This window comes from Cydia pomonella, chromosome 18 (genome assembly GCF_033807575.1).
Source record: "Cydia pomonella isolate Wapato2018A chromosome 18, ilCydPomo1, whole genome shotgun sequence".
Classification (NCBI taxonomy): Eukaryota; Metazoa; Arthropoda; class Insecta; order Lepidoptera; family Tortricidae; genus Cydia; species Cydia pomonella.
The window spans coordinates 10,845,666-10,872,288 of record NC_084720.1 but is presented as its reverse complement, the minus strand read 5'-3'; the positions used below and the strand labels follow the sequence as shown (position 1 = coordinate 10,872,288).

Below are 26,623 nucleotides of genomic sequence, written 5' to 3'. Positions count from 1 at the left end.
TCTTTATATTACCTTTCTTCGACACTTCCATGAATTTAGTTTTATTGTTATTAATTTTTAGTCCAAATTCTCGAAATATTTTGTCCATTGTATTTACCAATACCAACTTCTGTAATTGTATGTTGTTCTGGCTAAGGCTGCAATATCATCAGCAAACCGATCAAATACACCTAAACTTAAAGTTGTAAGTATTGTACACGTGTAGCCTATGGAGTGATTACACCAATAGGACGTTTAGTGCTCTGCGGGTCCAATACAACAATGCCTTTCGAGGACTGCTGGGGCTGCCCTGGCGCTGCAGCGCGTCGGGCATGTTCGCCGACAGCGGCACGGACGGGACGGCTTCCACGCCGTGCTGCGCAAGCGCGTGGCGTCCCTGTGGGCGCTCGTGCAGGGCAGCCCTAACACTCTATTAAAGGTGGTCGCCGAGAAGATGGACAGTCCTATGATCACCCACTGGATGTCCATGCATGTGAGACAGAATAATAATTTTAATTTAATGTAAGTTAATTAATTATTATAATGTAGATTTTATTTCTATTAAGTAAATTAAATTATAAATTGTTTATTGTTTATTATATTTTAAGCAAAACTATGTCCGAAATAAACGATTTCATTTCATTTCATTGTAATCTAATAGCTCTCAAATTTCAAATGAGTAAGTAAACTTGGATTAGGACTATGAAATCATGTCTTTATTTTCAGATCTAATTTCCTGTACAGGAAAGTCAGCCGCTGAGAAAATGTGTTTAGTATTATGCTATGTCTACTTCCACGCATTGTTATTAAGTGACTGCATACTCGTATACACATTATACATATATATGCGTGTGCCGTAAGTTGCACTTGATAACATTATAGCATTGTTTGTTCGAATGAGGTTGCGAATATCAGAGTGACCTTACGAAATAAAAACAAGCTTGTTTATGTGTTTATTGTTGGAGCTGGAACTTTCAATTAATTAAAGGGTAATGAGAAACGGGCAATGATGAGCGCATTGATAGCACTTTTGGAAGCTTTTGGGATCAGTTTGAATATTTATTTCCAGTTCAAGAAAGTTGTATTGGTAAACATTGCAAGTGTTTATATTTTGGTTATAATTACAGAGAAGTACCTATTTAGACTTGATACAAAATGACTTTATTCAACTCTTATGTTTGTTTTTTTGTTTCCTGGAATTCTGACCTTTTCTTGTACTGCCAGGCAAAAAAATACTCCTTGAATTAGTGGTGAGAATTTATTCGTGAAAACATATTAGTTTAATTTTAAAGTGCACTATTTGGACATGTGGTGAAAAATAATTGTAACTAGTATCATTTTAATGACTTAAACCATTGGACTAAAATTATATTTTTTAAACCTTGTATTATCTCGTCTCGTTTTAAACAAAATATAATGTTGAAGTGAATTTGTTTTTTCTGTAGCAGCTCTAGCTAGCCTCGATACGTAACCCTTTTTAGCATATCATAGGGCCTACTGCAAACCGCGTAAGAGGAGTTGCCTCTCTGTCGCACTTGCAAACTCGTACGTAAGTGGGACAGGGAGGCAAAACGTCGAACGTGGTTCGCGGTAGGCCCTCTGGCCGCTGCGATATAATGGGTGCCATCTGAATCGCTAACAAAAGTTTGTCCTAAAGTCACTTGCCCTAACTGGTTTGTCCTAATGGGCACATGCCCTAACGATCAATTGTCATAACGATTATTTTCCATAATGTAATGGTTAGCCTAATACTCATTTGTCTTAAGCATTTGTACCATAACTATCAAGATCCCTAATGTTTCTTTACCATATTCTTCGAAATCCCTAACAATGTTTGGCATAAAATAACATGTTCTAACTGTTTTGACCTAATGGCCCTAATGATCAATTGTCATAACAGTTACTTTTCCTATTCATCAATTATCATAACACTTTCTTTCCATAATGAATGCTTAGCCTAAAACTCATATGTCTTAAGCATTTCTACGATTAACTTTTCCTATTCATCAATTATCATAACAATTACTTTCCATAATGAATGTTTAGCCTAAAACTCATATGTCTTAAGCAGTTCTACCATTTACTTTTCCTACTCATCAATTATCATAACATTTACTTTCCATAATGAATGTTTAGCCTAAAACTCATATATCTTAAGCATTTCTACCATAACTATCAATATCCGTAATGTTTACCATATTCCTCTAAATCACTAACAAATATTGGCCTAACACATCACGCCTGGTTTGATCTAATGGGTATTGCTCTAATGATCAATAGTCATAAAAAAAAATCTTTGCTCTAAAACTCTTTTGTACGAAATATATTCACCACAAATATTAGTATCACTAATGTTCTTTGCCATACTCGGAATTTGAAACTGGGAGAATGTAAGTGGTTTTTTTTTTTTTTTTTTCTTCTAATGCTCCTCCAAAATGATCGGAGACTTTTTGTTTCCTATGCTACTCTTTCATTCCAGTTCTATCTTTTATGCTTCTCGCACTTTTATTCCACATACTTTTTCTTTCTTTCATTCATCTTCTTTCTTACTATAAATGGGTGGGATTCCCAAGTATTCTACTGATTCTATCTTTATTACTTTCTTTACTTATTTTAGGGTGTAGTCAGTGAATTGTACACAAGGGTGGTTTGTTTTTATTTTACATTTTACACAGTTTTGGTCTCTGTTTGTTTATGTTACATTTAACCTTGCATATTATTTTACATGTGACATCTTATATCTATTTATTTCTAGCATTTTATTACATACATATGACATCTGATACATTGTTTAGGACACAATTGATATATACTCATTATATATTGTTGTGTTCCTATTGACATCTATTTGTTTCTCTTAACAACCTTTGCTACTATATTTTTACAAAATGTTAAAAATGTCGCGTTTATGTTTTTGTCCTTCATAATGCTCGGTAGGTTTTCGTAACTTATTTTAACACTTAGTTCTACTTCCAGGTCATTTCTTTCCTTTGCATATACAGGACATTTAACTATGGTGTGGAGAGCACTTTCTTTCGCCTGTGGGTCGCATATACACGCCGGGTTGTCCTTGCATTTAAACCGATGTAAGTAGTCAGAGAACCCGCCGTGTCCTGTTAACATTTGTACCGCGATGTGGTCCAGCGTCATTTTTCGGATGACAGGATACGCCTCTATGGCATCCGGTGGTTGAGGCTGTCTCCCCTGCCTTGTACCGCCGATTCCATTCTTCCTTCGACTCCAGGCGTATCTGCCTTTTTGCGTAGGAGACCGGGCATCTGTCGTAATTGGGTTTCGTTTTAAGTTTTAGGGCAGCGTCTTTGGCAAGCACATCTGCTCTTTCGTTTCCCTCCAGCCCGGCGTGTGCCTTGATCCAGAACAACCTGGTTTCCTTGTTAGAGTCCGCGAGTACTTTCAGGTTGGATCGGATCTGCACCGCCAGGGGATGGAGGGAGACGTTTTTTACCAGTCTCTAAGGCCGATCTCGAGTCGCAGTACACGCTGCAGTTTTTCTCTTTGCTCTGGAGGGCCTGCCTGGTCGCCTCCGTTAGAGCCAGTAATTCGGCCTGGTAGACCGTGCACGACTGGTCAAGTCTCAGTTTCTTTGTTTGGATTTCTACTCCATTTAGCCATACGGAGATTGCAGCTCCGACTTTGCCTTCGATCTTACTGCCGTCGGTGTACACCTTAAGATCCTCTCTGCTGTACTCCTCCAGTCGTGCACGGTCCTCCAGACACACAAATTTCAGCTCCACCTGGTGCGCTGGGTGTGGCATATCTCGGTACGGAACTGGCCTCTCCATTTCTCTGTCTCCTATTGTCCGCTGGGTGTAGCCTTTCTTTATACAATAAAGCTGGGCTGCTTCCTGGATTCTCAGGTCCAGTGGAAGCAAGCCAGCGAGCAATAGGGTAGAGTTCAGGGACGCTGTTCTGTATGCTTTAGTAATTTTTTGGGCAAACCCTCTCTGTACTGCGTCGAGTTGCTTCCTGGTTCCCAGTTTCCTTGCTGCAGTTTCCCACGCACTGGCCGCATACATTATTATCGGCTCCACTACCGCTGTATATATGGTTCTTATAATTTCAGGTCCGAGTCCCCAGTGGATTTTTGCTGCTCTTGCGAGTTGTTTGTAAATGTTGAGGGCCTTGCAACAGACCTTCGAAACGTGAGTGTTGAACGTAAGTTTTGCGTCCACCGTTAACCCTAGGATTTTTATTTCTTCGCACAATTCAATGTCTACCCCGCCCATGGTCAACCGTGGGGAGTCATATTTTAGCTTTTTTGTGAAAAAATCTTTGCTCTAAAACTCTTTTGTACGAAATATATTCACCACAAATATTAGTATCACTAATGTTCTTTGCCATACTCGGAATTTGAAACTGGGAGAATGTAAGTGCGTTAGGTTAGATTAGAATTGCGACCAAAAATAGGTTAGGTTAGAATTGCGACCAAAAATAGGTTAGGTTAGAACTACGATCTTCGCCAAAACTGTTGTCACAAATGTGCGTTAGGTTAGGTTAGAACTGTGACCCTCACAAAAACGAACTGCTGCCACAAAAGTTAGGTTAGGTTAGGCGAGACCGCGACCCTCTCAAAAAAAAATTATGTTTAGTAAAATTAGTATAGTAGGTAATCAATGTGGTAAGTGCCATTAGGGCAAAAATAGGCCATTCGATAAAAGGGCAACCAAAATTAGGGCATACAAGTGCTAGGCCAAGCAACCGTAGGTTATGTTAAATTAGGTAACATAATGGTTAGGACTTATGACCTTTAGGCCTAAAAATAATTAGTGCAGATAAGAATTATGCTCAATAACATTAGGATAAATACTCAATATGGAAAGTGCCCTTAGGAAAAAATATATTAGGACAAAAAAATCAGCCTTTCGATAACAGGGAAATCAAAATAAGGGGAATATGAGTGTTAGGTCAAGCAACGATAGGCTATGTAAAATTAGGTAAAATGATGGTTAGGATTTATCCCCCCGAGGGTTGCCCACCTTGTCGTGGTGGAGGGGCTTAGTAGCCGTGGCTTGGTCTCCCACGGTGAAGCGAAGAGGCAACCAGGTCCGGCCTGTTTGAGGTGCTGGCTGGCCCGAGGAGGACGCTCCAAGTGGGCTTGATAAGCCCGCTTGTGACGCGTTTGGAGGTGAACCGTCGAGGAAGAGGAGTGTCGGTATTGCGGTGAGCCGTTCTCCCTATCCTCGACGGCCGAGGTGGGATCGCAGGGAAAGAGGCGTGATGGTATCACGATGCACTCTCCCTATCCCCTGCGACCTTGGCAGGGCCGTTCCGCTGTAGCAGCGTTGGTGGGGCTGCAGACGAAGAGGAGTGTCGGTGTTACAGTGTGCCGTTCTCCCTGTCCTCTGCAGCCGAGTTGTGGTTTGCGGCAGAACCATGGACCTCATCTGCCGCCGGGCGCTGGGGAGTTTTCTGGCGCCCGTGGCCTCCTTGTGGCGGGCTCGGGGGGGTCCGCTACACTGCAGGACGGAGGCCGAGCGAGCGTCGAACCATCTGGCGCGCCTCGCGTGAAGGGCCTTCGGGCATTCGCGAAGGAGCCGCTCGCGGGCGGCTGCCGCCGGTGGGGTCGCGGATGAGTACGCAAGCGTTCCTGTAACCCCACCAATAAGGCGGCGAGGTGACATATGGGGGGGTTTTTAGTGGGTATACCGAGGGCCTCATTAGCCTAGACGGGAGTCCCACATAACCACTCGGGTCACCCCCCGCACCCGGGTGGTATGCGGAATGCATTTTCCCCCCTAGAAAAAAAATGGTTAGGATTTATAATTTTTAGGCCTAACAATATTTAGACCAAAAAAGAATTATGCTGCATAAAATTAGGATAAATACTCAATATGAAAAGTGCCATTAGCATTATTTAGCAAAAAATTAAGCAAAAAATATGATTGAATTGATTGAAAATTTTGAACAGTTAGTCCAAACAAAAATGAACTGTCATAGGGATCATCATTCGCCGCGTCAGGTCAGGTATGCCTACTAGGTACCTAATAAGAAGATACACATAATATTTTGCCTTGCGGACTTCTCATAAGTAAGGAGACAAATTATATATTTATAAGAATTACTAAAAATATCTCATTATAAAATATATAACTTTTCCTTGTGAAAGCGAAAGGTAATTACCCGCCAATATATTCTGAAATTTCGTTCACGTGAACTGCCCACTTTGATTTTCAGTTAAATAAGAGTTCATGCAAGAAATATTATCTTCATATAAAAATAATGGACGATATTATGTACAGCACAAAAATGTTTATTATCCATGATACATCAAATTATGACGACTGTCAGAATTCCACTTAACTAAAAATAAATAATTTAGCTTAATAACGGAATTCCCAAGAAGGAGGATGATTTAAATTCGTCTAACTTTTTTTGGTACGTATCATTACTCTGCTGTTTATTAACAAATTTGAATAATTTGCTCCTCAACACTTGAGCCCTCCAAACAATCCCATTGAACTCGGATATCTTAACTTTTTTTAGAAGATATAAATTGTTATCTACATATACCTATTACTTTCTATACTGTGTGTTATGAGGGATAATATTATTTTGGTTGTCTTATTTCTGAATTTTGACCACGCTTCTATTATTGTCCTTTAACAAATAAATAAAAAAAGTTGAGTCCTATTGCATATTTTTCTATCTGTAGATTATAATTCTCTTGAGAAAAATTAGAAAAACTCCATTTCACCCCATACAAAAAGCTCCACTCCGTCACATATTACACAAAAAGCAAGATAACGAAAAGAAGTTTGACCCATTAAAATTATTAAAAGTTCCTAACAAAGTTGGCTGTTTACATTGTTCTCGGACGTACATACAATGTAGACTTAGGAAATTCATTATTAGACCGATTAATCACGAACGTTCTACGGGTTTCTCCCAGTTTAAATTGTTCCTGACAATAAATCATACGCTATTTTCATGCGTCTTGCAATGATACTGCAATTCGGCCTCCCTCAGGGAAACCTGTTTTTTTTTTGCTAAAATTAGCCTTTGTTTTGTCACCCGCCTCATAAAAAGAATCTATTGACACCTCAATCACAAAAATCGGCTTAATAATTTTGACGCTACGCTGGAACACGCGACACATATTAATCATACAATATTCGCTATGTGCACGACTGTCACGCAACCTAGCGTCCCCAGGTCTAGAGGAAAACGTCAATTCAATACATCTTATAAAAACTACTCCAAAACTAAAAACTACCTACTGAACCTAACCTAATAGGGGGGTCTTCAACAAACATTTCTTGATAAAGTGAATATATTTGGAGATAATTGCTCCGAAAGAAAAAAAAAATGTGTCCCCCCCCCCCCCTCTAGCTTTTGAACCATAGGTCTAAAAAATATGAAAAAAAACTTGGAAGTAGAGCTTAAGAAAGACATTAAATTAAAACTATAGCGGATATGATCAGTTTAGCTGTTTTTGAGTTATCGCAAAAAGTTTCCCCTTCATAGTAAAAAGACGTACATCCACAGTTCATCCCTTGGTGAACAATCTACCATACTTTAAGCTCCAGTTTAGCTTATTGTGACGGAAGAGTAACTACGGAACCCTACTCTGAGCATGGCCCAACATGCTCTTGGCCGGTTTTTTTGTTTATTCTTTCCCTGGGACGTCTAACGCCGCAGATGTCACCATCACCAACCCCTAATTGCGTGCGATCGTTTAGTAGACAGTGTTGACATAAACGAATGGACTAGAATAATAATGTCGGATTCTCCCCTCCCCACCCTGTTAAATCTCTGGAACAGGGATGTCACGAATATCGCATTCTTCACATTCGTGAACGCAAAGAAAAATTATTACCTAAATAAATATATAAATTACCTAAGAACAGGATGTTGTATTTTACAATTAGTAATTTTGCCGCCTTTTTGCCCATTAGGCGATTTCGGGCAGGTTATAAATATAAGCCCAGCTGCACTGAAAAATTCGCTTGGAACAAAGTTCGATCGTGTTACTACCACTCTAAAGGTAGGTTATATGTACACTAATAGTCATACGTACCGAAATTGAAGATCTTGAACCTGACGAATACCCACCTTCAATAAAACTTTTAAATTGCAATAGATCCTGAAGAAGCGTCGTAGGTAGGGATTAAGTCAGATGACATTCATTCTTTACCTTTCAACTTATCCATCCACTCTTCTTGTATGGCGTACAATGAGTACATATTAACTAAAGAAGTTTATTGGATTGGAACAGTCTATTGATATATTCGTTGGCCCTCTTAAATTTGACAGTTCTTCATGAAGACACGTACTTACTTAATAGTGTTTGCAGCATCATGAAATAAGATTGAATAATAATATAATTTTAATATAAGAAAAAGTGTTGTTTCTATTTTCACGCAGTGCCAGAAAACGACGTATGTTTTATCTTATCGACGCAATAGAGCCGGCGAACACAGAGAGCGGTCTGGAGTTCCACGTTCCGCGTTCAGAGTTCTGCGTTCTTTGTAATGTAGGTAGCTCCTAACTGTAGTTCAGCAGAACGCGAAACTTCAGACCGCTCTCTGTGTGCGCGCGTTCATAAGGCTGACTTTAATTAATAGGTACTACACTAAACTGTCCTCGTAACGTCAACCCGAGGGGTTGTCTGAAGTCCAGTACTTCTCTTCATTAATGTCTCACTTTTGTTCGTCTGACAGTCAATTTAATTCAATTCAAAACTTGTAAGAAACCACATAGTGTGTGTACTAACTACTAACTATAATGAAATAAAACAAGGGACTAACGTCATCGCGGATCCTGTTCTGAATGCCGCAGCTCCTCATAGAAGCTGTCGTCGTCATATTCTTCATACATGGCCTTACTTCCTCTTCGTTAAAATTGACATTCTAGGTCATCTAATACTACGATTGTAATAAAAATTCATTAATATTGTACTAGCTATAATTAAATAATTAAGGGACTAACATCATCGCGGGTCCTGTTCTGACCGCCGCAGCTCCTCATAGAAGCTGTCATCGTCATATTCTTCATACATGGCCTTACTTCCTCTTCGTTAAAATTGTCGTTCTAGGTCATCTAATACTACGTATTGTAATAAAAATTCATTAATGTTGTACTAGCTATAATTAAATAATTAAGGGACTAACATTATCGCGGGTCCTGTTCTGACCGCCACAGCTCTTCATAGAAGCTGTCATCGTCATATTCTTCGTACTGCTCGTCGTCGGTCCAGTACTCCTCTTCGTGAATATTTCGCTCTCGGTCGTCTAACACTACGTTGTCGCGTGCGTTGCGCAGCTCTTTGTGAAGCTTGTTCTGTTGAATCTGCAGAACAAGTAACATTAGGTATACCTATTTTGAAAGGAGTGAGCTAAATTTTTACTACGTAATTAGCTCAGTAGTCTGTAGAGTATCTACTATAGTACAGTAAAGTATTGAGACTGAGTTATTTCCAGTCCCTTATCCGGAGAACTCATGCCAAATATCACCTAAATCGATTCAGATGTTTAGCCGTGAAAAGGTAACAAAGAGACAGACAGAATTAATTTCACGTTTATAATACCTATTACAGTTGTAATGTGTGTAGACATATAAAGGTGATTATTTTTGACATGTATTGTTATTATTTGGCTTGGCACCGACCTCAAACTTTGATATGTTGGTAACGCATATACTTAAAAAAGGATAATATTTTATTTTATCCTTTTTGAAGTCGGTTTACTTTGTGTAAAAAGTTTTTATTTTTCCATTTTTAGTTATAAGGCATTGTTAAGGGCTTACGAGTAACGCGTAACGCATAAATGAAAAACAAAATCATGTTTTACACTAAATTCGTTAACTTTAATAAATAATCAGGATTTTCCTCGAGTGCGTCTGGGAAATCATTCCTGCCACTGCTCTAAATCTATCCTCCGCCCCGTCACTGGCCCAATTCCTCAACCCTCCGATCACTCAACCTCACAGCACATCAACCCCTGATCACTGAAACCCTTGACCCTAGACCACCAAAACCAAACCTTCAAACGCCATTCCCCGACCCCTCAACCCGAGATCCTTTAACTCCTAATCCTAACCCCCAATTCCTCAACTTCCAACCCCCGACCACTCAACTCCTACCTCCCGATTCCTCAACTCCCAACCCCTTAATCTCCGACCCATCAATTCACCACCCCCTCGACCCCTTAACCTCTCAAAGCCTGACTCGTCAAGCCCAAACCCCTCAATCCCCAACCTCAGACCCCCGTCTACCTTCACCACCACCGTCTACTTCACACATCTCTTACACCTACCCCTCACTTCTTATTTCCAACACTAACTACATCAAAAATCATAATACACCCATTACATTAATTTATATTATTCTCTATAACTTAAATAATAACAAAAGTCATTCCAAAAATAAACCCAATTATAACAGGTAAGTTCCACATATCGCCCGTGGTCTTCATAATTAGTAAGTAGCCTTACCACGAGTTTGACACTGACATATTTGCTATAACGTAACTTATTTTCTATGCATCTCGCTCGTACTGGCATCCTATTAATGCAAACGAGATGTATAGAAAATAAGTTACGAATACGTCAGTTAATATGTAGAGTCTAACTCGTTGGTAAGGCTACAGTTACACTACATCAAATTGGTAGTTAACCACATATATGGTAAAATTGAGGAGTTCCCTCAATTCCTCGTGGATTCCATCATCAAATCAGAACCAAAAATATTATGGGACTACCTTGGAGGTTACTCCTTTCAAACAAAAAAAGTATTACTCAAATCGGACCACAGGTGTCGGAGTAAGAACCTCCCCTTCTATGAAATTGAAATCTTCCATCTTTTTCTCAATTCATGAAATGATATTTATTCGATAATGCATTGATTAGGGGATTGTGTGTCCACCCTCTTTTATGCCCCTATAATCATCAAAGATGGATTAATACAACAATAAATGTATTATTATACCGTGTAACAAATCGCTGTTTGTCAAAGAATAGGGGTAATATATTAAATCATAAAAAACTACCCTAGGGCAAGCAAGTAATGGTTCTGTAGCGTCTCTAAAAGAGATCATTCTAAGAATCTAAAAATATATGATTCAAGTGCAGTTTCCCTTTTTTATGCATATGGAGGCTTAGTAAATAACTACGATCAGAAATTTTTCAAAATGCAAAAATAAGTCTTGGATTAGGGAAAATTATAGGCGAGATTAAACATGTTATAATCTGTAACTGTAACTACCGGAAGGCCTGTAATATAACATCGTCTCAATTCCAAGGGAAATCCCAGTATACGGGACTTTCCACTTGGATTGGACACATTCACTATGCACAGAATAATCTGGAATTAGTTTCCAAATTCGATTGAGATGAATGGCGGAGTATCAAGTAAGCACCTGCTTTTTTAGGGTTCCGTAGTCAACTACATAGGAACCCTTATAGCGAAACTATCCGTCCGTCAGTCCGTCCGCGGCTTCGTTCTTTGCTAGGAAGCTGCAATTTGGCATGCATCCATAAATCATACATGGCAACAGAAAGGTAAAATAAAAACTACGAAAACATATTTTTAGGGTAGCTCCCATACAAAATGTTTCTTGTTTGTTTTCGTTTTCGCTCTAACCCAATGGTGTGGGGCATCGTTGGATAGGTCTTCTCTAACTTGACATGGGTCCAAAATAATTCGCAAAACAAAATCTTAATAGATACTTTCAATGAGAACTATAGCGAACATGATCGGTCCTGCCGTTTTTGAGCTATTGCAAAAAGTCTTCTCTTCTTAGTAAAATACAAAATACAAAATACAAAATAGTTTATTTGGTGTAACTTATAATACACATAACATAAAGGGCTGGAATCTCCCATTAAGTATAACAATACTTGTGTCGGGAGACCCCGCTCTTCCATTAGGAAATAGGGTAAAAACAACAAACTGTACTTAACTTAATTAATATACAATTTACAAATCTGATTATTATTTACTATTATAATTTACAATAAGTATACAATTTCAGACCCGATTCAATTGTGTTATTACAATTTAGGATCTATAATATTTTATAACAATAGGTAACACTATTAAATTAGATTTTAAGAGTAAGTGTTTGTGTGTGCGTGTGTGTGTGTATATGTGTGTGTGTGCGTATGTGTGTGTGAATGTGTATGCGAGTGGGATTCATAATAACAGTGCCTCCGTTTCTTCATAATCTAGTGTTCTTAGCCATGATCTTACTCTATCTCTGCACTTTTGGTATGGCATTGGGTAAATGTTAAGTATTTTATTAACAGAATTATATAACTTAGCCGATTGAGTTGGAAATTGGCGTTGGGCGAATTTTGATTTGGTAGATGGAATTACAGCAACATTGGGTATTCTCCTACGTTGAGTCAAGGTGTCATTCACAAATTGTATGGCCTTGTGTTGTTTAAGAAGCAAAGCTTCTATATAGAGTTTTCTTACGGAGTGGAGGTCGCTAGTCCTATATAATTCAGTGGTAGGGAATCTAAAAGGTTTAGAATATATGACTTTAAGCAAACTACGTTGAGCCCTTTCTACCTCTATAAGTTTCGTTTTATTAGCCCCGCCCCATACTGGGATGCAATAGGTAATTATAGACTGGCCTAGAGACAAGTACACTTGCTTTAGTAGTTCTGTAGGAGCAACACGTTTCAGAATTTTGAAAATCCATATTAATTTCCTTATCCTGCCATTCAGATGTTCAATATGGTTGTGCCAGGAAAGTCGTGAGTCTATTATTATGCCTAGATATTTTGTAGACTGAGTCCTGGTAATGATTGTGCAGTTGCAGTTTGGACTGTTATCAGGACAGCTGTGCACTCTTAACTTCATATCTGCAGGGGGCTGAGTGTTACTATATTTTGTGAAACAGATATAGGTTGTCTTTGAGCTATTTAGTGTAAGGAGGTTATCGGTTAGCCATGTAGCTATTTTACGTAGGCCTGCTTCAGCTGTATTATACACAGCTTCCCAAGACTTATCATGAAAAACCACTACAGTGTCATCTGCATACGAGAACACACAACCCCTGTCAATGTCTAGGTTTGTGAGATCGTTAATGTATGCTAGAAACAAAGTGGGTCCGAGAACGCTCCCCTGTGGTACACCAAAGGAAATCTTCGACTCAGAACTATTATAGTCACCAATCTTAACGGTTTGCGATCTCTCCTGCAGATAGCTTTTAAACAACTCAAGTGGAGTGCCTCGAACGCCAAGTTTTTCGAGTTTTAGTATAAGTACGGAGTGAGAAACGGTGTCAAAGGCCTTACGAAGATCCAAAAATACTGCAAGGCATTTTTTACCATTGTCGGTTTGACGTGTGATTTCCTTCGTGAGCGCCAAAACAGCATCTTCTGTAGATCTGCCTTTACGAAATCCAAATTGTCGATCTGATATAATGTTATATTTATTAAAGTAATTTGTAAGGCGAATGTTAATCAATTTCTCCACTATTTTAGAGGTAGCAGTCAAAACGGATATTGGTCGAAAGTTATTGACATCGTCTCTCGCCCCGGCCTTGTGTACAGGTGTAACAATAGCCTGTTTTAACTGTTTGGGGAAAATACCGGTATCAAAACACATGTTAGCTAGTCGGCAAATGACAGGAACAACATTTTTCCTCGCTAGCTTTAGAAATTTAGTGGTAACTCCATCCCATCCAGGAGCACTATCACTCTTTAAACTCATCAGAATGCTGTCTACTTCGCTAGAATCCGATTCAAGGAGTACAAAGGACGTAGGGTTATTTATCAGAGTGGTAAGGGAAGTCAAGTTCCTGACAGAGGGGCAGTGACTTATAATTTGTTCTGCAAGTATTTTTCCGGCATTTGAAAAGAATTCGTTCACATGATTTACCGCAATGCTAGGTGAGGGCTTAGAATTCAGCAACTCTAGACTATGCTTGTTAATGGTTTTATAGAAAGTTAGTTTTTTAATGGTAGCCCACAATGCTTTAGGATTTTTTGCTGAACGAGCGAGTAGTTCTCTGTCATGTTGCCTCTTTAGGTTATTGATAAGGTTATTACAGTAGTTCCGATACCTTCTGAAAGTTATTTTAAGAATTTCATTAGCAGGGTCTAGTCTAGATTTGAGTTGTAGCTTGTTCCTGTTTCTAATGCATCTCAGTACTCCGGCGGTCATCCAGGCCTTAAGAAATCTTTGTTTCCTAGGAACGGTTTTTACGGATTTGCTATTTTCTAGAGATTCATTAAGCTTTTTTGTTAGGTGGTAGGCTATGTCAGCCGGATCTGAACTTGATAGTAAGCTTTCTAGTTTTTGTTCTGTCAGATACGAAAGTGCAACATTATAATTTATGGACTTAGTTTTAATAATATCTCTATTCATTTTAATTTTGGATAATGTTAAGAAGATGGTACGGTGATCCGTAATAGAAGTGTTAAGAACTATGCTGTGTGCTGTCAATTTGTCTATTGCAGTTTTTAACATAAAATGATCTAAGCAGCTCCCATCTCTAGTGGGAAGTGTGTGTCCGGCCAGAAAACCATACATAGAGAGAGTATTTAAATAATAATTTCTATTTGATCTCTCTTGAGACGATTCCTGGGGACGGGGTATGAGATTAATATTAATATCGCCAGTAATTATTATATTATTGAAGGACTTTATCGTATCCAAATGTGTACAAAGTGAGTCAATAAAATCTGATGCATTGAGGTTCGAAGGAGACCGATAGATACCTAAAATTATCACGTTATTTACTTTTAACTGAATGCATGAGGCCTGCGTAAGTATTATTTCACTAGCGACTGCTTTTAAAGTTTTGCATGCATAGCTAACCACGCCATCATTTTGGTTCAAACTATTAGTGGTGGCCATGTGAGTATAATTTTCAAAACAGGGAATAGGCTTGTTAGGGCTTAATCTACATTCAGTTAAAATTATTACATTGACATTGGTGTTAAGTTCAGATAAAGTCAATTGAAAATCATCAAAGTTTCTATAAATACTGCGGATGTTCTGTGATATTACGGTGAGATCGCTGTTTGATATAGTAATCCGTTTCGTGAGTTCGTGAAGGTCACACTCAAATGAGTGCGATACTTCACTACAATCTATGTCATCGGTAGTTGATAGTTGACTACTATTCATTTTCAATTATCAGATAAAGAATGGGATAATGACAGAGTAGGTTGGTATTAGCATATCTGGCTATAGGAGGTTCGGTACTAGGAATGCATATTTCAAAGGCGGACAGAGTTATTATCGATAGTTGTTGAAATGGTGTAATTTGTTTACCAATTAATTCCATCCAGTTACCAGGAGGACAAAAACTTTCAAAAAGATTTGATGTCGGGTGTAAGTATATTAGGTGGTAAATATTATGATAATGTGTGTATGTATGTAATATGTAAATGTGTGCTAATGCTAAGTTGACAAGTGTGTACATCTGGAATACTTGAATTTTACTTAGTTGGTGTAGCTGAGTAGTACTAGGAACACATGAAACAGTGTCAGTAGGTGCTAATTTTGAGCTCAAAGTTACAATTTCAACATGGCAATTTATAAGTTGTGTACTAGGGCTATATGAGTGAGAGTATGGTGTCAACAAAGAAATCATGCAACGGTTTTTTAGCAAGGCATTATAAATATTATAAGATTTATAACAATAATAATACGAGCATAAGATTACACATAAGTAGATTTTCGAGTTTGTAAGACAGTTGGACGCTATGACAAATATCGCGTGATCAAAAGTACTAGGGGCACATAACATAGTCAAAAGTAATAGTCACTTATCTGTATCCAGGCGAGCACTGTGAGTTACGTTGGATAAAGGGGTCGCTTGGGATCTGACTTCCTGGCTGCAGGTGCGTCCTTGGCCTAGTTGAGTTATTTGGCTTTCATTAGTAATCAGAATTATAGGTGATTTGTCGTCTTTCCTTAAATAGATTCGTCCATAGCTGGTCCAGCAGTATTTGTAGAATTTAGCCTTTTTTAGGTCTCTTGCTAAGAAGTAGAGTCTGGCGGCATGGGGGGTTAGTTGTTCCGAAACGTAGACGGGCGTATCCACGTTGACTTTGAAACCTAAGTGCTTGGCGCATAGGCTTTCTGATTTTCTCATATTAAAGTCCTTACACTTTTTTAGCACGTCGTTTTTTATTAAGGTAGATGTAGTTTCTATTACGACTGTCGATGTTTTGGAGTTTTCTTTTTTATTTTTAAGGCGGTAAATATCCTTGATATCCGATGTGCTTATGGGGCAGTTTATAGTGTCGCCCAAGTGGGTAGCTAGACTAAGTAGGTTTTCTTTAGTTTCAATTTTTTGCTCCGGGACGTTCCTGATCTCGAGGTTAGACTTGCGGTTTTCCCGCTGCAGGTCCTCAATTTTAGCCTCGAGCGAAGCTATATATTTTTTGTCTTCACGCACGTCCGACTCCAACTTTTCTATTTTTATTTTGTACTCCTCATACTGAGAGGAGATAAAATTCATTGACTCCTCGATTTTGGTATTTGTTTGTTTTATGTCATTTAATACCTCCGTGTTTTTTCTTATTTCGGCTAAGTGGGTTGCAAGCATGGATTTTATCATTGTTTCGATCTCCGATTTAAATTGCGCAAAATCATCTTCCCGTTTTCTTTTTTGGCGCATAGTGCTGAAGTTGTTATCAGGTGTCGTTTCCATATCTTGCTTTGTGCAAGCGGTGTCGTCTAAATGTGATTTCTCCATTTCCTCTGCCATAATTACCAGGCTATGATGAGTACACGCAGATAACCGGTCAATGTTAGGCAATAGATGCAACTTGCACCAATACCAAGCTTATGGGCGTGGCTTGCTAATTAGGGGGTGTGTCCAAGTGAACCGGTAATGAGCGGCGCACACGTCGGTGATAGTACAGGTACCAGGATCACATGATTGTATGATGGTGTACGCTGACTCGAGGTACACCTCCTTTTTCCTTTGCGCTCCTATTTTTTTAAATGTAATTTATTGATTTAAAAATGTATTTTAAAATAAAAAATAACTTGATCGTGGAATAGTTAGCACGTTTACACCAGAAGGCGGTCCGAGGAGAGGAGGAAGGAGGAGAGGAAAAAGACGTACAAAGCGCTGCGAAGGTACTCCCTTTTGTTTATAATGTACATGATATTTATTAATAGGTTCGGCCTATTCTGAAAAAATGGTAATTATAAAATCCTACACTGAGCATGGCCCGAATGGGGACGTGGACGTGGGGGAATGCCTCCCGCATGTTTCGTTTATTATAGTCACTATAGTCAGGACTCAGGGTTTAACGCATTCACTGCCCGCAACCCACCAGGCGGGCGTTCAGCCCGTGTCTCTTTTCGCTACATACGCATTTTCCCACATTATCGGCCACGCGCTGGCACTGAATGTGTTAATACCAAAACACCTACAAAACACTATATTACCTGTCTCTTCAATAGGAACGCAGCTAATTCCTGCTTCTGATTCCCGCTCTCTTCTTCCACTAGCTTCTCCGCCGGCGTCCTATACGATATCACATTGTTATCCTCGGCCACGTTTCTCCACGCGTCTGCACTCTTTTTCCTCGCGGCTAGAAGTCTGCTCATGATCTTGGCGTGGTCTAAACCGTAGACATTGTTGGTCATCTCTGGAATTATATCTTCCTCTATTGGTAGCTGGTCTTCTACTTGTTTTATTTTCGCCTACGAATAATATTACAGCAATCAAATTTTGTCATAATATAATGGTAATGTGGAATGGACAGTATGCATTACGATTTTCAAATACGAATGATACGAGAACAATCTTATCTGTAGGTAGATACTGTAAAATTAAAATAACTTAATAAATCGTCGGATTGAATTGTTAATTTGTGCATAATAATAAAATAAGGTAGGTAAGGTAATGGTAGCACAAAAGAGTTTGTGTTGTTTTTAGAGTTAATTGTATGAATGGAGCTTAAAATAGAACTGATAAGAAACAATAATCACGATTTATTACTCCTCAATAGACAATGCTCGGCTAATTACCTCACAAAAATATTTTTAAGGAATTTCCAAAGGGAACCATATTATCTATGAATGCGGTACGAATTCCTTAATACACATGAATCGAAGTATTTATGATTCACAATAGGGAACTATTATAATGAAATAGGTAAATGAGGATTCATCCGCTCTAGGGACATGAGATAAAAACTGACTCAGACAGAGAGTCATTAAGGGTTTATGATGTAGTGACGTCATAATTTTGTCTCAACTATTTAGATCGGAAATCGGAATGGACCTAATACGGAAGATATCATTGTTTGTTTATTGTACGTATTTATTTTGTTTTGTGACTGCACTACACCTCAACATTAACATGCTTAAAACCATTAAGATAGAAAACTTCCATATTCCTAATAACGCTGTAAGTAGACGCTGTAAAACAGTAGAATACCTATATGTAACAGAGGTGTCTATTATACTGTCTATTCTAATTGTTGTGATGGCTTGACTTTTATTTATAGAAGTATCATAAGTGATTCGAATTATACATCGATAAATTTTTCTTTGCTAACTTTTTACTATTAATCTTGGTGTCCAAAGCAAGATTTTTTTATTTGTTTAGTAGACAAAAAAAAAATTGTTATCATTTTTCATTTTTTTTTATTCTGAACGGTATTCAAAGTATTGTTCTCGATTATAATGCCTTCAGATTTTTATTATGCCAAACATTTTCTTACACAAAGGTGTGAAAATGACCGTTTGGCCTAGTGGGTAGTGGACCTGCCTATGAAGCCACTGGTCCTGAGTTCGAATTCCGGTAAGGGCATTTATTTTTGTGATGAACACAGATATTTCCTGAGTCATGGGTGTATGTATTTATATCGTCGCCTAGTACCCATAGTACAAGCTCTGCTTAGTTTCGGGCTAGGTCGATCTGAGTAAGATTATCCCCAAATTATTTTTTTATACCACGTCGGTGGCAAACAAGCAAACGGCCCGCCTGATGGTAAGCAGTCACCGTAGCCTATGGACGCCTGCAACTCCAGAGGTGTTACATGCGCGTTGCCGACCCTAAAAAACAAAAATAAACTTAATAAATACCTTCATTTCTGGAGATAATTTAGTATTGAGTGTGAACTCTGTTCTGAGCAAATGGCCTAAATCTGTAGGTTCGTAGTCATCCCCATAGTCGGCGCTGGCGAGCCGCCGGTCCAAATCCACTAACTGTGCCTCTTGTCTGTCTGAATAGACAACATAAACATTAGTTTACTAGTAAACTGTTGATTTTCAATACATATTTACAAACTTTATTTTACTAAGTATTTTAAGGCAAAAATTGCTCGACATGCTTCACTTCATAACGCCAACGCGTACTCCCGTTGATGCTCCTCGTTAATGGAGTGAAACATGTCGAATAATGTTCGATTTTATAATAAGTGAGTGGCACGTTTTAATAAATTTAATGTCTGCGTCTCATGGAAGTTTTGTAATTAAAATGTAATATACCAACCATTATGATTAATTTAAAATTAATTGTATGATAATTTATTACGAAGAATGACCAGCTGAGTCCCTTCTCAAATAGGAGAATTTTAAGTGAATATCTCCGTCGCGCTGACAGGGCCGGCTCCTAAAATTAGTGTGATAAGGACAACTGCAGCTTAAGCAAAAAATAAACATCAAGGGATTATTCCTAAGGCCCTAAGTGTTACCACTGAGGTGAGAAAAATAATTCCCATTGGGTACCCCCCAATTTTTTTAAATATTCAGTAAGTATTAAAAATAACTTCTAGACAATGGCAATATAATTATTGCAATCGGTTAAAATTAAGTATTATTAAAAACTTAAAACATATTATTTATAAAAATGTTGTATAGGTAATAGTAGCTTAAAATTTTATTTTTGGTTAAAAATAAGAAAAAATCCCCACTGTTCCCAGGGGAAAAAACTTGGTGGTAACATCAGGGAATAGCCCACATCAAACTGTTAAAGTCAAGGCATATCTTATTAGATTAGTAAAAGGAATTTGAACCTTACATACATTTGTTACCATGTTTAAGCTGCATTTTTGGGATGTTTAAGTTCTAATAATTGACTGGTCTGGCCTAGACAGTAGTAACCCTGCCTATGAAGCCAGTGGTCCTGGGTTCAAATCCCGGTAAGGGCATTTATTTATGTGATGAGCATAAATATTTGATCCCAAGTCATGGGTGTTTTATAGGTATTTATAATATTTATATATTACATATTTCATTGTCTAAGTACACCACAAACCTTATTGAGCTTGCTGTGCCTGTGGGGCTTAGTCAATTAAAATGATGATTGGGTGTGGTCTGAGGGTGGCGGTGAGGAACTTTCTGATCTGAGTGAGCTGCTGCTGCCTCTAGGCATGCTTATTGTATGAAGTTCAACTCTTCTTTTGGGCCATAATTTCAACACCCCTGATATAGCTGATGAGTGATCCTATTCTATGCCAATGATGCCACCCACGATTTACTTGTATATTGGTTGTATCTTCTTGTATTTCATATTTATTTATTTATTGCAACCATGGTATTATCGATATTACAAAGTCTGGGTAGTCCCACATGGACCCTGTAAGGGCATAGCAATATAAAGTGCATAGGGTCTAATCTTAAAACTATGTGTATAATATAAAATTAAGTAAATTTAATAGTTTGTACATATGAAAGTTATACTGAATCAAATAATTGTCAGTGAATTAAATACAAATAGCCAAATAATTAATTATTAAGTAATGTCAAATTAATAAGTACAATAAAAATAAGATATGTAAAATAATTGTATTAGAAATAGAATTAATATTTAAATGCAATATATCAATGATTTGATTCATTTTAACCTTACATACATATCTAAATTTATAATTAATGCACAGAAATAGAGGTGTTGCTAAACGGACGCATCAGTGAAAAAATCTTCTTAATTGTAGTAGCATTTGTCAATCAAGTAAGTTTTAAGTCTGGTTCAGAATGTTTTGTTACATTTTTCTGCTTTTATGCTGTTATCTATTTTATTGTACACTTTTATTGCCATGGCGTACGGACTTGAGCTGTATAACTTTAATTTTAATTTTAATTTAGAGCCTGTTATTGTTGCCAGATTATTTTGAAATCGGGATTGATACCGTCGCAACTGATCTTGAATATAGATAAATAGGTTTGGGTTTTCCCTAACAAATTTACCCAATTCTAAGATGTATATGGAGATCAGCGTAAGAAGTTTATATTGCCTAAAATACTGTAAGCAGCTTTCTGGGCTGTAGATATTGGCTAATATTCTTATACATTTTTTTTGAAGTATGAATAGGTCTTTCACGTCTGTACTATTTCCCCATAGTATTATGCCATACTTAAGCCATGAGTAGGCATAGGCATAGTATGCGGTAAGCGCGGACTGTAGATTTGTCGTTTTCTTGAGCTCTCTTAACGCATAAATAAATGAGGACAATTTTGTTTTTAGTTTCACGATATGCTTTTTCCAACTTATATGTGTATCGATATCAAACCCTAACAGTGTTGCTGTCTCTACGCACTCCAAGTCCATGCCGTTAAGTGTTACTTCTATGTCTAGAGGGTTTTTTGATGCGGCCTAAATTGAATGATTTTAGTTTTCGATATGTTTCATTTTAGTGTGTATGTTTATCCTACCTTTAATAAAATGTATATAGGGTACCACACCCATAACCCGTAGGCTGGACAGCTCGGCTCTTAAAGGTCCAGCTACCTTGTTCAGGACCTCTTCTGTCTGTTCATCAGTGGAGTCGCCCTTGCATACCCAAAACACATTCACTGTTTGGAAGTCTGGGGTGACCTTTACCTGTTTAAAAATAATGTTTTTTTTTTACCAAATAGAAAAGATAATGTTTTACTTGTGATTGAGACTATATGTCACGAATAAAAAAAAGCTAATTATGTGTTTACTAACTTTTAATTATTATCGGTTTATCATCAAATTGGTGCAATGTTTTTGCATATTTGATAAATATAAATAAGTGTATCTGAGGATAAATTAGTACATGTATTTTATTTCGCAATATAATTTGCATTTCAGTGAGCACTTACTTTAGATATTTCAATACCGCGGCCAACAATATTCAGAGCCAGAGTTCCTGTAGACATTAGGTCAGTAATGTTTTTCATGAACATCTTATTAAGCATGGCCATTCGCCGCTCGCCGCGTTTGCCAGGCTCATGCTTGACTTTAGTTAAACTCTTTACACTAGGCAAACTATTACTTTTATCATCAAATGTAGCTGGGAAGAACTGCCTGTAACAAAACATAACCTTTATTTTTTTTTTTCATAAATGTTTATGGGCATAATAACAAGTTCACATGTTTTATTTGTGGCTATATTTGTGTAGTTATTTCCCTAAATTATACACGAATGTTGTTTAGTAAACAAGACAAGAATAGTAACTTTACTTTTTTACTTTTGGATTGATCATTTTACAAAGCTTCATGCCTTGTTTTTTCACATTTAAAGCGACACAGGAAACGTGATAAAATCGTCGTAACATTTTTATCTGAAACTAGAACTCATTCATCTAGAAAAGTTAGATTTTTATTGAAATATTCTAGTTCAAAATTTCGGACAAAAGAGTCAGAAAAGTCAAAACATTACCAACATGTATGACATTGATCAATGAATCTTGCCAGCACAAAAAAAATTTTTTAACGCAATATTCTACAAGATTCTTTAATGAAATCCATCAAATACAATACGTGATCGGCATAGAGTCTATATGTCTATATTGTATTCTTTGAGTCAGTCCAAGATAAGTTGGCAGCGATAAATGTCAAACTTCTATGAAATTGTGGGGTTTACTTAACACTTCCACTAACTTATCTTGATCTGACTCATGTTGTATGCGCTATGTGCAAGCTTAAACATATGACCAAAAACAATGACAACTCATAGACAACCACCTACATCGAAAAAAGGCGCGGGTGTGTGGGTGGAGGTGCATATCTTCCCGCCAAGAAGCTGTCAAAATTGTCAAAATCGGGATAACTTTGGAGGCCCGATCCACTGTTGTTTATTTTTATTAAATCAATCATTGTTATACAAATTTATCAATTAAAAGTACTCAGTAAACATGTCTAAATCAGAAGACAATGAGGAAAATTGGATATCGACTATGGATAATCTGTGCTCTAAGTTAAACGTAGATTCAGTTGCTGCAAAAAAAGCCAAGGATTCATTTTTGGAAATAAAACGTAACTACACTCTAGATGTGAGTATTTTAATAGATAAATATTAATGGGAATCGCAATTTTTGATATAAGAAGGATAGTTTTGATGATGCATTATACTTAAATGCATACAATTGAGGTGTCCCTCTTTATTACGTCAACACTTGCTATTCTCTTTGTATTTAAACAACATCGATCCATTTTACGTATGTATGTCTGACTTTGATTGATAGAGCCCCTTAAAGTACATGAAACACATAAAGCATACTGGTTGAATTCAATTTGTAGGTTGGGTCCCTTGCATTATTCAGGTTTATGTATGTAATAATAATTTCAGGACAATATATTTAGAATTCAGCTCATTCACAATCTTGATGAAATGGTTACGGATTCAATAATCTCTATTTGAAACTTCTTAATGTTGATGTTCCAAACACAACCTATAAATAAATGTCTATAATAGTAAAAAAACTATCCAAAAATAGTATAGCACTACTCAATTCACTAATACAGAACTATTCAATTCAATACCTCTCTGAATAGTCTAACTACATAAGTAATTCTAACTCAGTTTAAGAGGTTTGTAAGAGGAAGAAAAATCTAAATAATATTAGAAAGATATAAAATTAACATTCTTGAGCATTTCCTAGTAGTCCTATGAAACTCATTGTCTGAAATAAAGTATATATCCTAGGGTGTTAGATTTCCATTGTAGGCATAAGAAGTGGGTATGCATTTTTGATAATGGATGTACAACAAAGGTATGATTATTATAGGGAGAAGCACTACACTGGATGGCATGTGCAATGTATGTGGCGTGCCGCACCACCATCACCCCAACACTATCAGGAAAGGCTGTGGAAGGGAACTGTGTGTCATTGACCAGACTTTTACGGATTTGCAACATAAGGTTTGTTACATTTTTTATAACTTTGTTATGTTAGGTAACCTACCAACATCCTGTGATTTATTTTATTATCTTTTTATAGTAGAATGTGAACTCATTCAAACTATTTATTACATTTTTGGGACAACTATATTATTAGTGTTTTTTATTATGTAAGTATGTGATGGCATAGATTTTTTGGATGCTAAGGATTTTCAGTGTATTGTGATTTTAAGATAACTGACATCATTAATCATTATATAAATTCATTCAAGTAATAAACATATCTGTTGTCTACAGCCTTATACAGTTTTTTAACAAAATAAAGAAATGGATGGAAATGGCAGCCATGTCCACAGACTTCAAAGACAGGATATCCCACCTGGAGCACAAATTTGCTGTATCTACAGTGCTGTTCAGAAAGTTTCAACCAATATTCCAGGAGATCTTTTCAGGATTAACAAATGAACCTATGAAAAGCAGCACTAAAAGCAAGAAGCCAAAGTAAGACACATTTTATTGATTTCGTAACTGTTCTTAGCTTAAAGCCATGGAACAATTTATTGTCCCTAGTCTAGCCAGGGCTTTAGAGTAAAATCTAAAAATTTTACTTAAAAAAGGTACCATCTTGAAGAATTTGTGCTAGATAAATTTCTAACAAATAATAAATTATAAATCCATTTATAAAAACACTATATGTACAGTCAGATGCAGAGAGAGGTGACCCCCCCTGCGTAGACTGATTGTATGCAGGGGGGGTCACCACTCTCTGCATCTGACTGTACATTACCATGTAGTTCTCAATACATCACTATTTGATATGCACAAAGCCTAGTTAGCAATAATGATTTCAATCCAGAAACAGATGTGAGTAAGGAAGAGTATGAAATATTTATTAAGTTAGGGATCCCCCACCATCCATTGCACCACACCATCTGTCACCATTAAAAGGCTTCCTTTATTTTATTGTATGGGTAGATTAGTTTCATAGTTCACTGCTGAGTGACATTGGCCAGTCCAGTCAACTGAGGTTGGGGCAGGCGCGGATACAAGATTTGGCTTAGGGGGGGGCCATTTTGAGAAAATCATATATTTTTGCACAGAAAAAATAAAATTTACTCAATTTAGTAATGTGAGAGCCAGGGTTTTAGGGGGGGGCCACTGCCCCTATGGCCCCCCCCTTGTATCCGCGCCTGCGTTGGGGCAACTGGCCCTTACTCTGGGGCAACTATAGGAAGCAATTGAAAAAACCCATGGATGAATACTCATGAATAGAGTCTGACAAAGCTAATTCTGCATGTCACTGCAAATGTCTTCATTTGCGATGACAAAATGTGTCAATGTCATCATTCATATCAAATTTATATGAAAACATGACTTTTATAATGACACACTCTAAATTGGTTCTAGTAAAGTCGAGTGTACTTTTACCACTCTAGTTAGCTGGCTACAGAAGTCAGTGCAAAGTTAGACGGATTCTAGTTTTTTTTTTAATTAATCAATTCTATAATGTCACTGTAATATTAATATTACTATAATATTTTAGGCTACAGCCCTGCACCACAAATGCCCTGTTCGAGTTCACATGGTGCCTGTACATCTGTGTTAAAGGAGAGTTCCACACCTCTGCGGATGATCTGGTAGACATGTATCACATATTGCTGTCGTGTCTGGACTTTGTATTCGCCAATGCCTTTATGAGCAGAAGGATTGACTTGATCAATCCGGGATTTAAAGGTAATTTGTTTGATCTAAAATTGAGAACTTTTTCCTGTATATACAATGAGTATAAATGTATCGCAGGGGTGCTTGTTGCGTTAATTCAGCCCAATCCCAGCGAAGTTAGAGCCGCAGGTTATTGGCCTGGCGTTCCCGCATTATTCTCCTCAAATCTTGTTTTACTGCAGAACATCCATTCCATTAATTACGTCACACGAATTTCTAGGTTTTTTGACCCCTCCCCCTCTCCTTGTCACACTTAGTCACACTTCGCAAACCCCCTCCTGGTGAGACGTCAGATTTTTGTCAATTTTGTTTTCAACGAAATCGGCAATTCTATTATTTAAAAAATATAAGTCGGTTTTATTTTTTGTTAAGAAGTTTTATTAATTTCAGTGTTTCACATGACCCTATCAATTAGTAACTAGAAATCTTTATTCATAGCAATAGACCCTATAGGCCAGAGGGTGTCAAACATTGGGATGTTCACTTTAATGGTGAGTTACATTGCAAATATTATTTTTTAGAGTTGCACTAAAAATGATGTTGATTTTTTAGGTTTACCAAATGATTGGCTGAAAGACGATTTTGAATTGCCCAAAAAGGCACCATGCATCATATCAACATTGTGTGAAATAAAGGAGGGATTAGCAGTAGAGGCTGCCACCATGAAAGAGTACAGTTGGAGGCCTGTCATCAAAACTTTTTTTGAGAAGGGGGTAAGAATATTTTTTTTAATCATAATCACCAAAGCTCGGGTAGGGTGAGCTTATAATATGACGTAAGGCATGTCAAATTATAAGGAGCTCACCCTGTCCAACCTCTTTTCATCACTGTATAACGTATACTGACGTTTTTCATATGTTCTTTAGGAATAAAATTGTCTTTC

General features: G+C 37.4%; 2 protein-coding genes across 2 annotated transcripts in view; one reads left to right on the top strand and one right to left on the bottom strand.

Moving 5' to 3' along the window:
* Nucleotides 1-9,068: 9,068 nt before the first annotated feature.
* LOC133527402 (putative ribosome-binding factor A, mitochondrial) lies at nt 9,069-22,567 on the bottom strand. The gene is made up of 6 exons (XM_061864395.1): nt 22,359-22,567; nt 21,998-22,202; nt 21,584-21,752; nt 19,013-19,152; nt 17,366-17,623; nt 9,069-9,288 (listed from the first exon to the last, which is right to left on the bottom strand). The coding sequence occupies exons 1-6, from the start codon at nt 22,451-22,453 to the stop codon at nt 9,112-9,114; spliced, it is 1,044 nt and encodes a 347-aa protein (XP_061720379.1). The 5' UTR covers nt 22,454-22,567; the 3' UTR covers nt 9,069-9,111.
* A 293-nt stretch (nt 22,568-22,860) lies between these two features.
* Nucleotides 22,861-26,623, top strand: part of LOC133527412 (retinoblastoma-like protein 1) — a 38,710-nt gene continuing 34,947 nt past the window's right edge. The window contains exons 1-5 of the mRNA XM_061864415.1: nt 22,861-23,170; nt 23,906-24,039; nt 24,316-24,519; nt 25,562-25,752; nt 26,293-26,453. Coding sequence (XP_061720399.1) covers nt 23,033-23,170; nt 23,906-24,039; nt 24,316-24,519; nt 25,562-25,752; nt 26,293-26,453 — 828 coding nt within the window. The 5' untranslated portion in view covers nt 22,861-23,032. The remainder of the gene's footprint in view (nt 23,171-23,905; nt 24,040-24,315; nt 24,520-25,561; nt 25,753-26,292; nt 26,454-26,623) is intronic.

Coding starts and splice junctions, on each gene's coding strand:
- LOC133527402 (XM_061864395.1), bottom strand. CDS start 22,453: ATGTTACGACGATTTTATCACGTTTCCTGTGTCGCTTTAAATGTGAAA. Junction 22,203..22,358: donor ATCAATCCAAAAGTAAAAAA/GTAAAGTTACTA, acceptor GTTTTGTTACAG/GCAGTTCTTCCCAGCTACAT. Junction 21,753..21,997: donor GCGGTATTGAAATATCTAAA/GTAAGTGCTCAC, acceptor ATTTTTAAACAG/GTAAAGGTCACCCCAGACTT.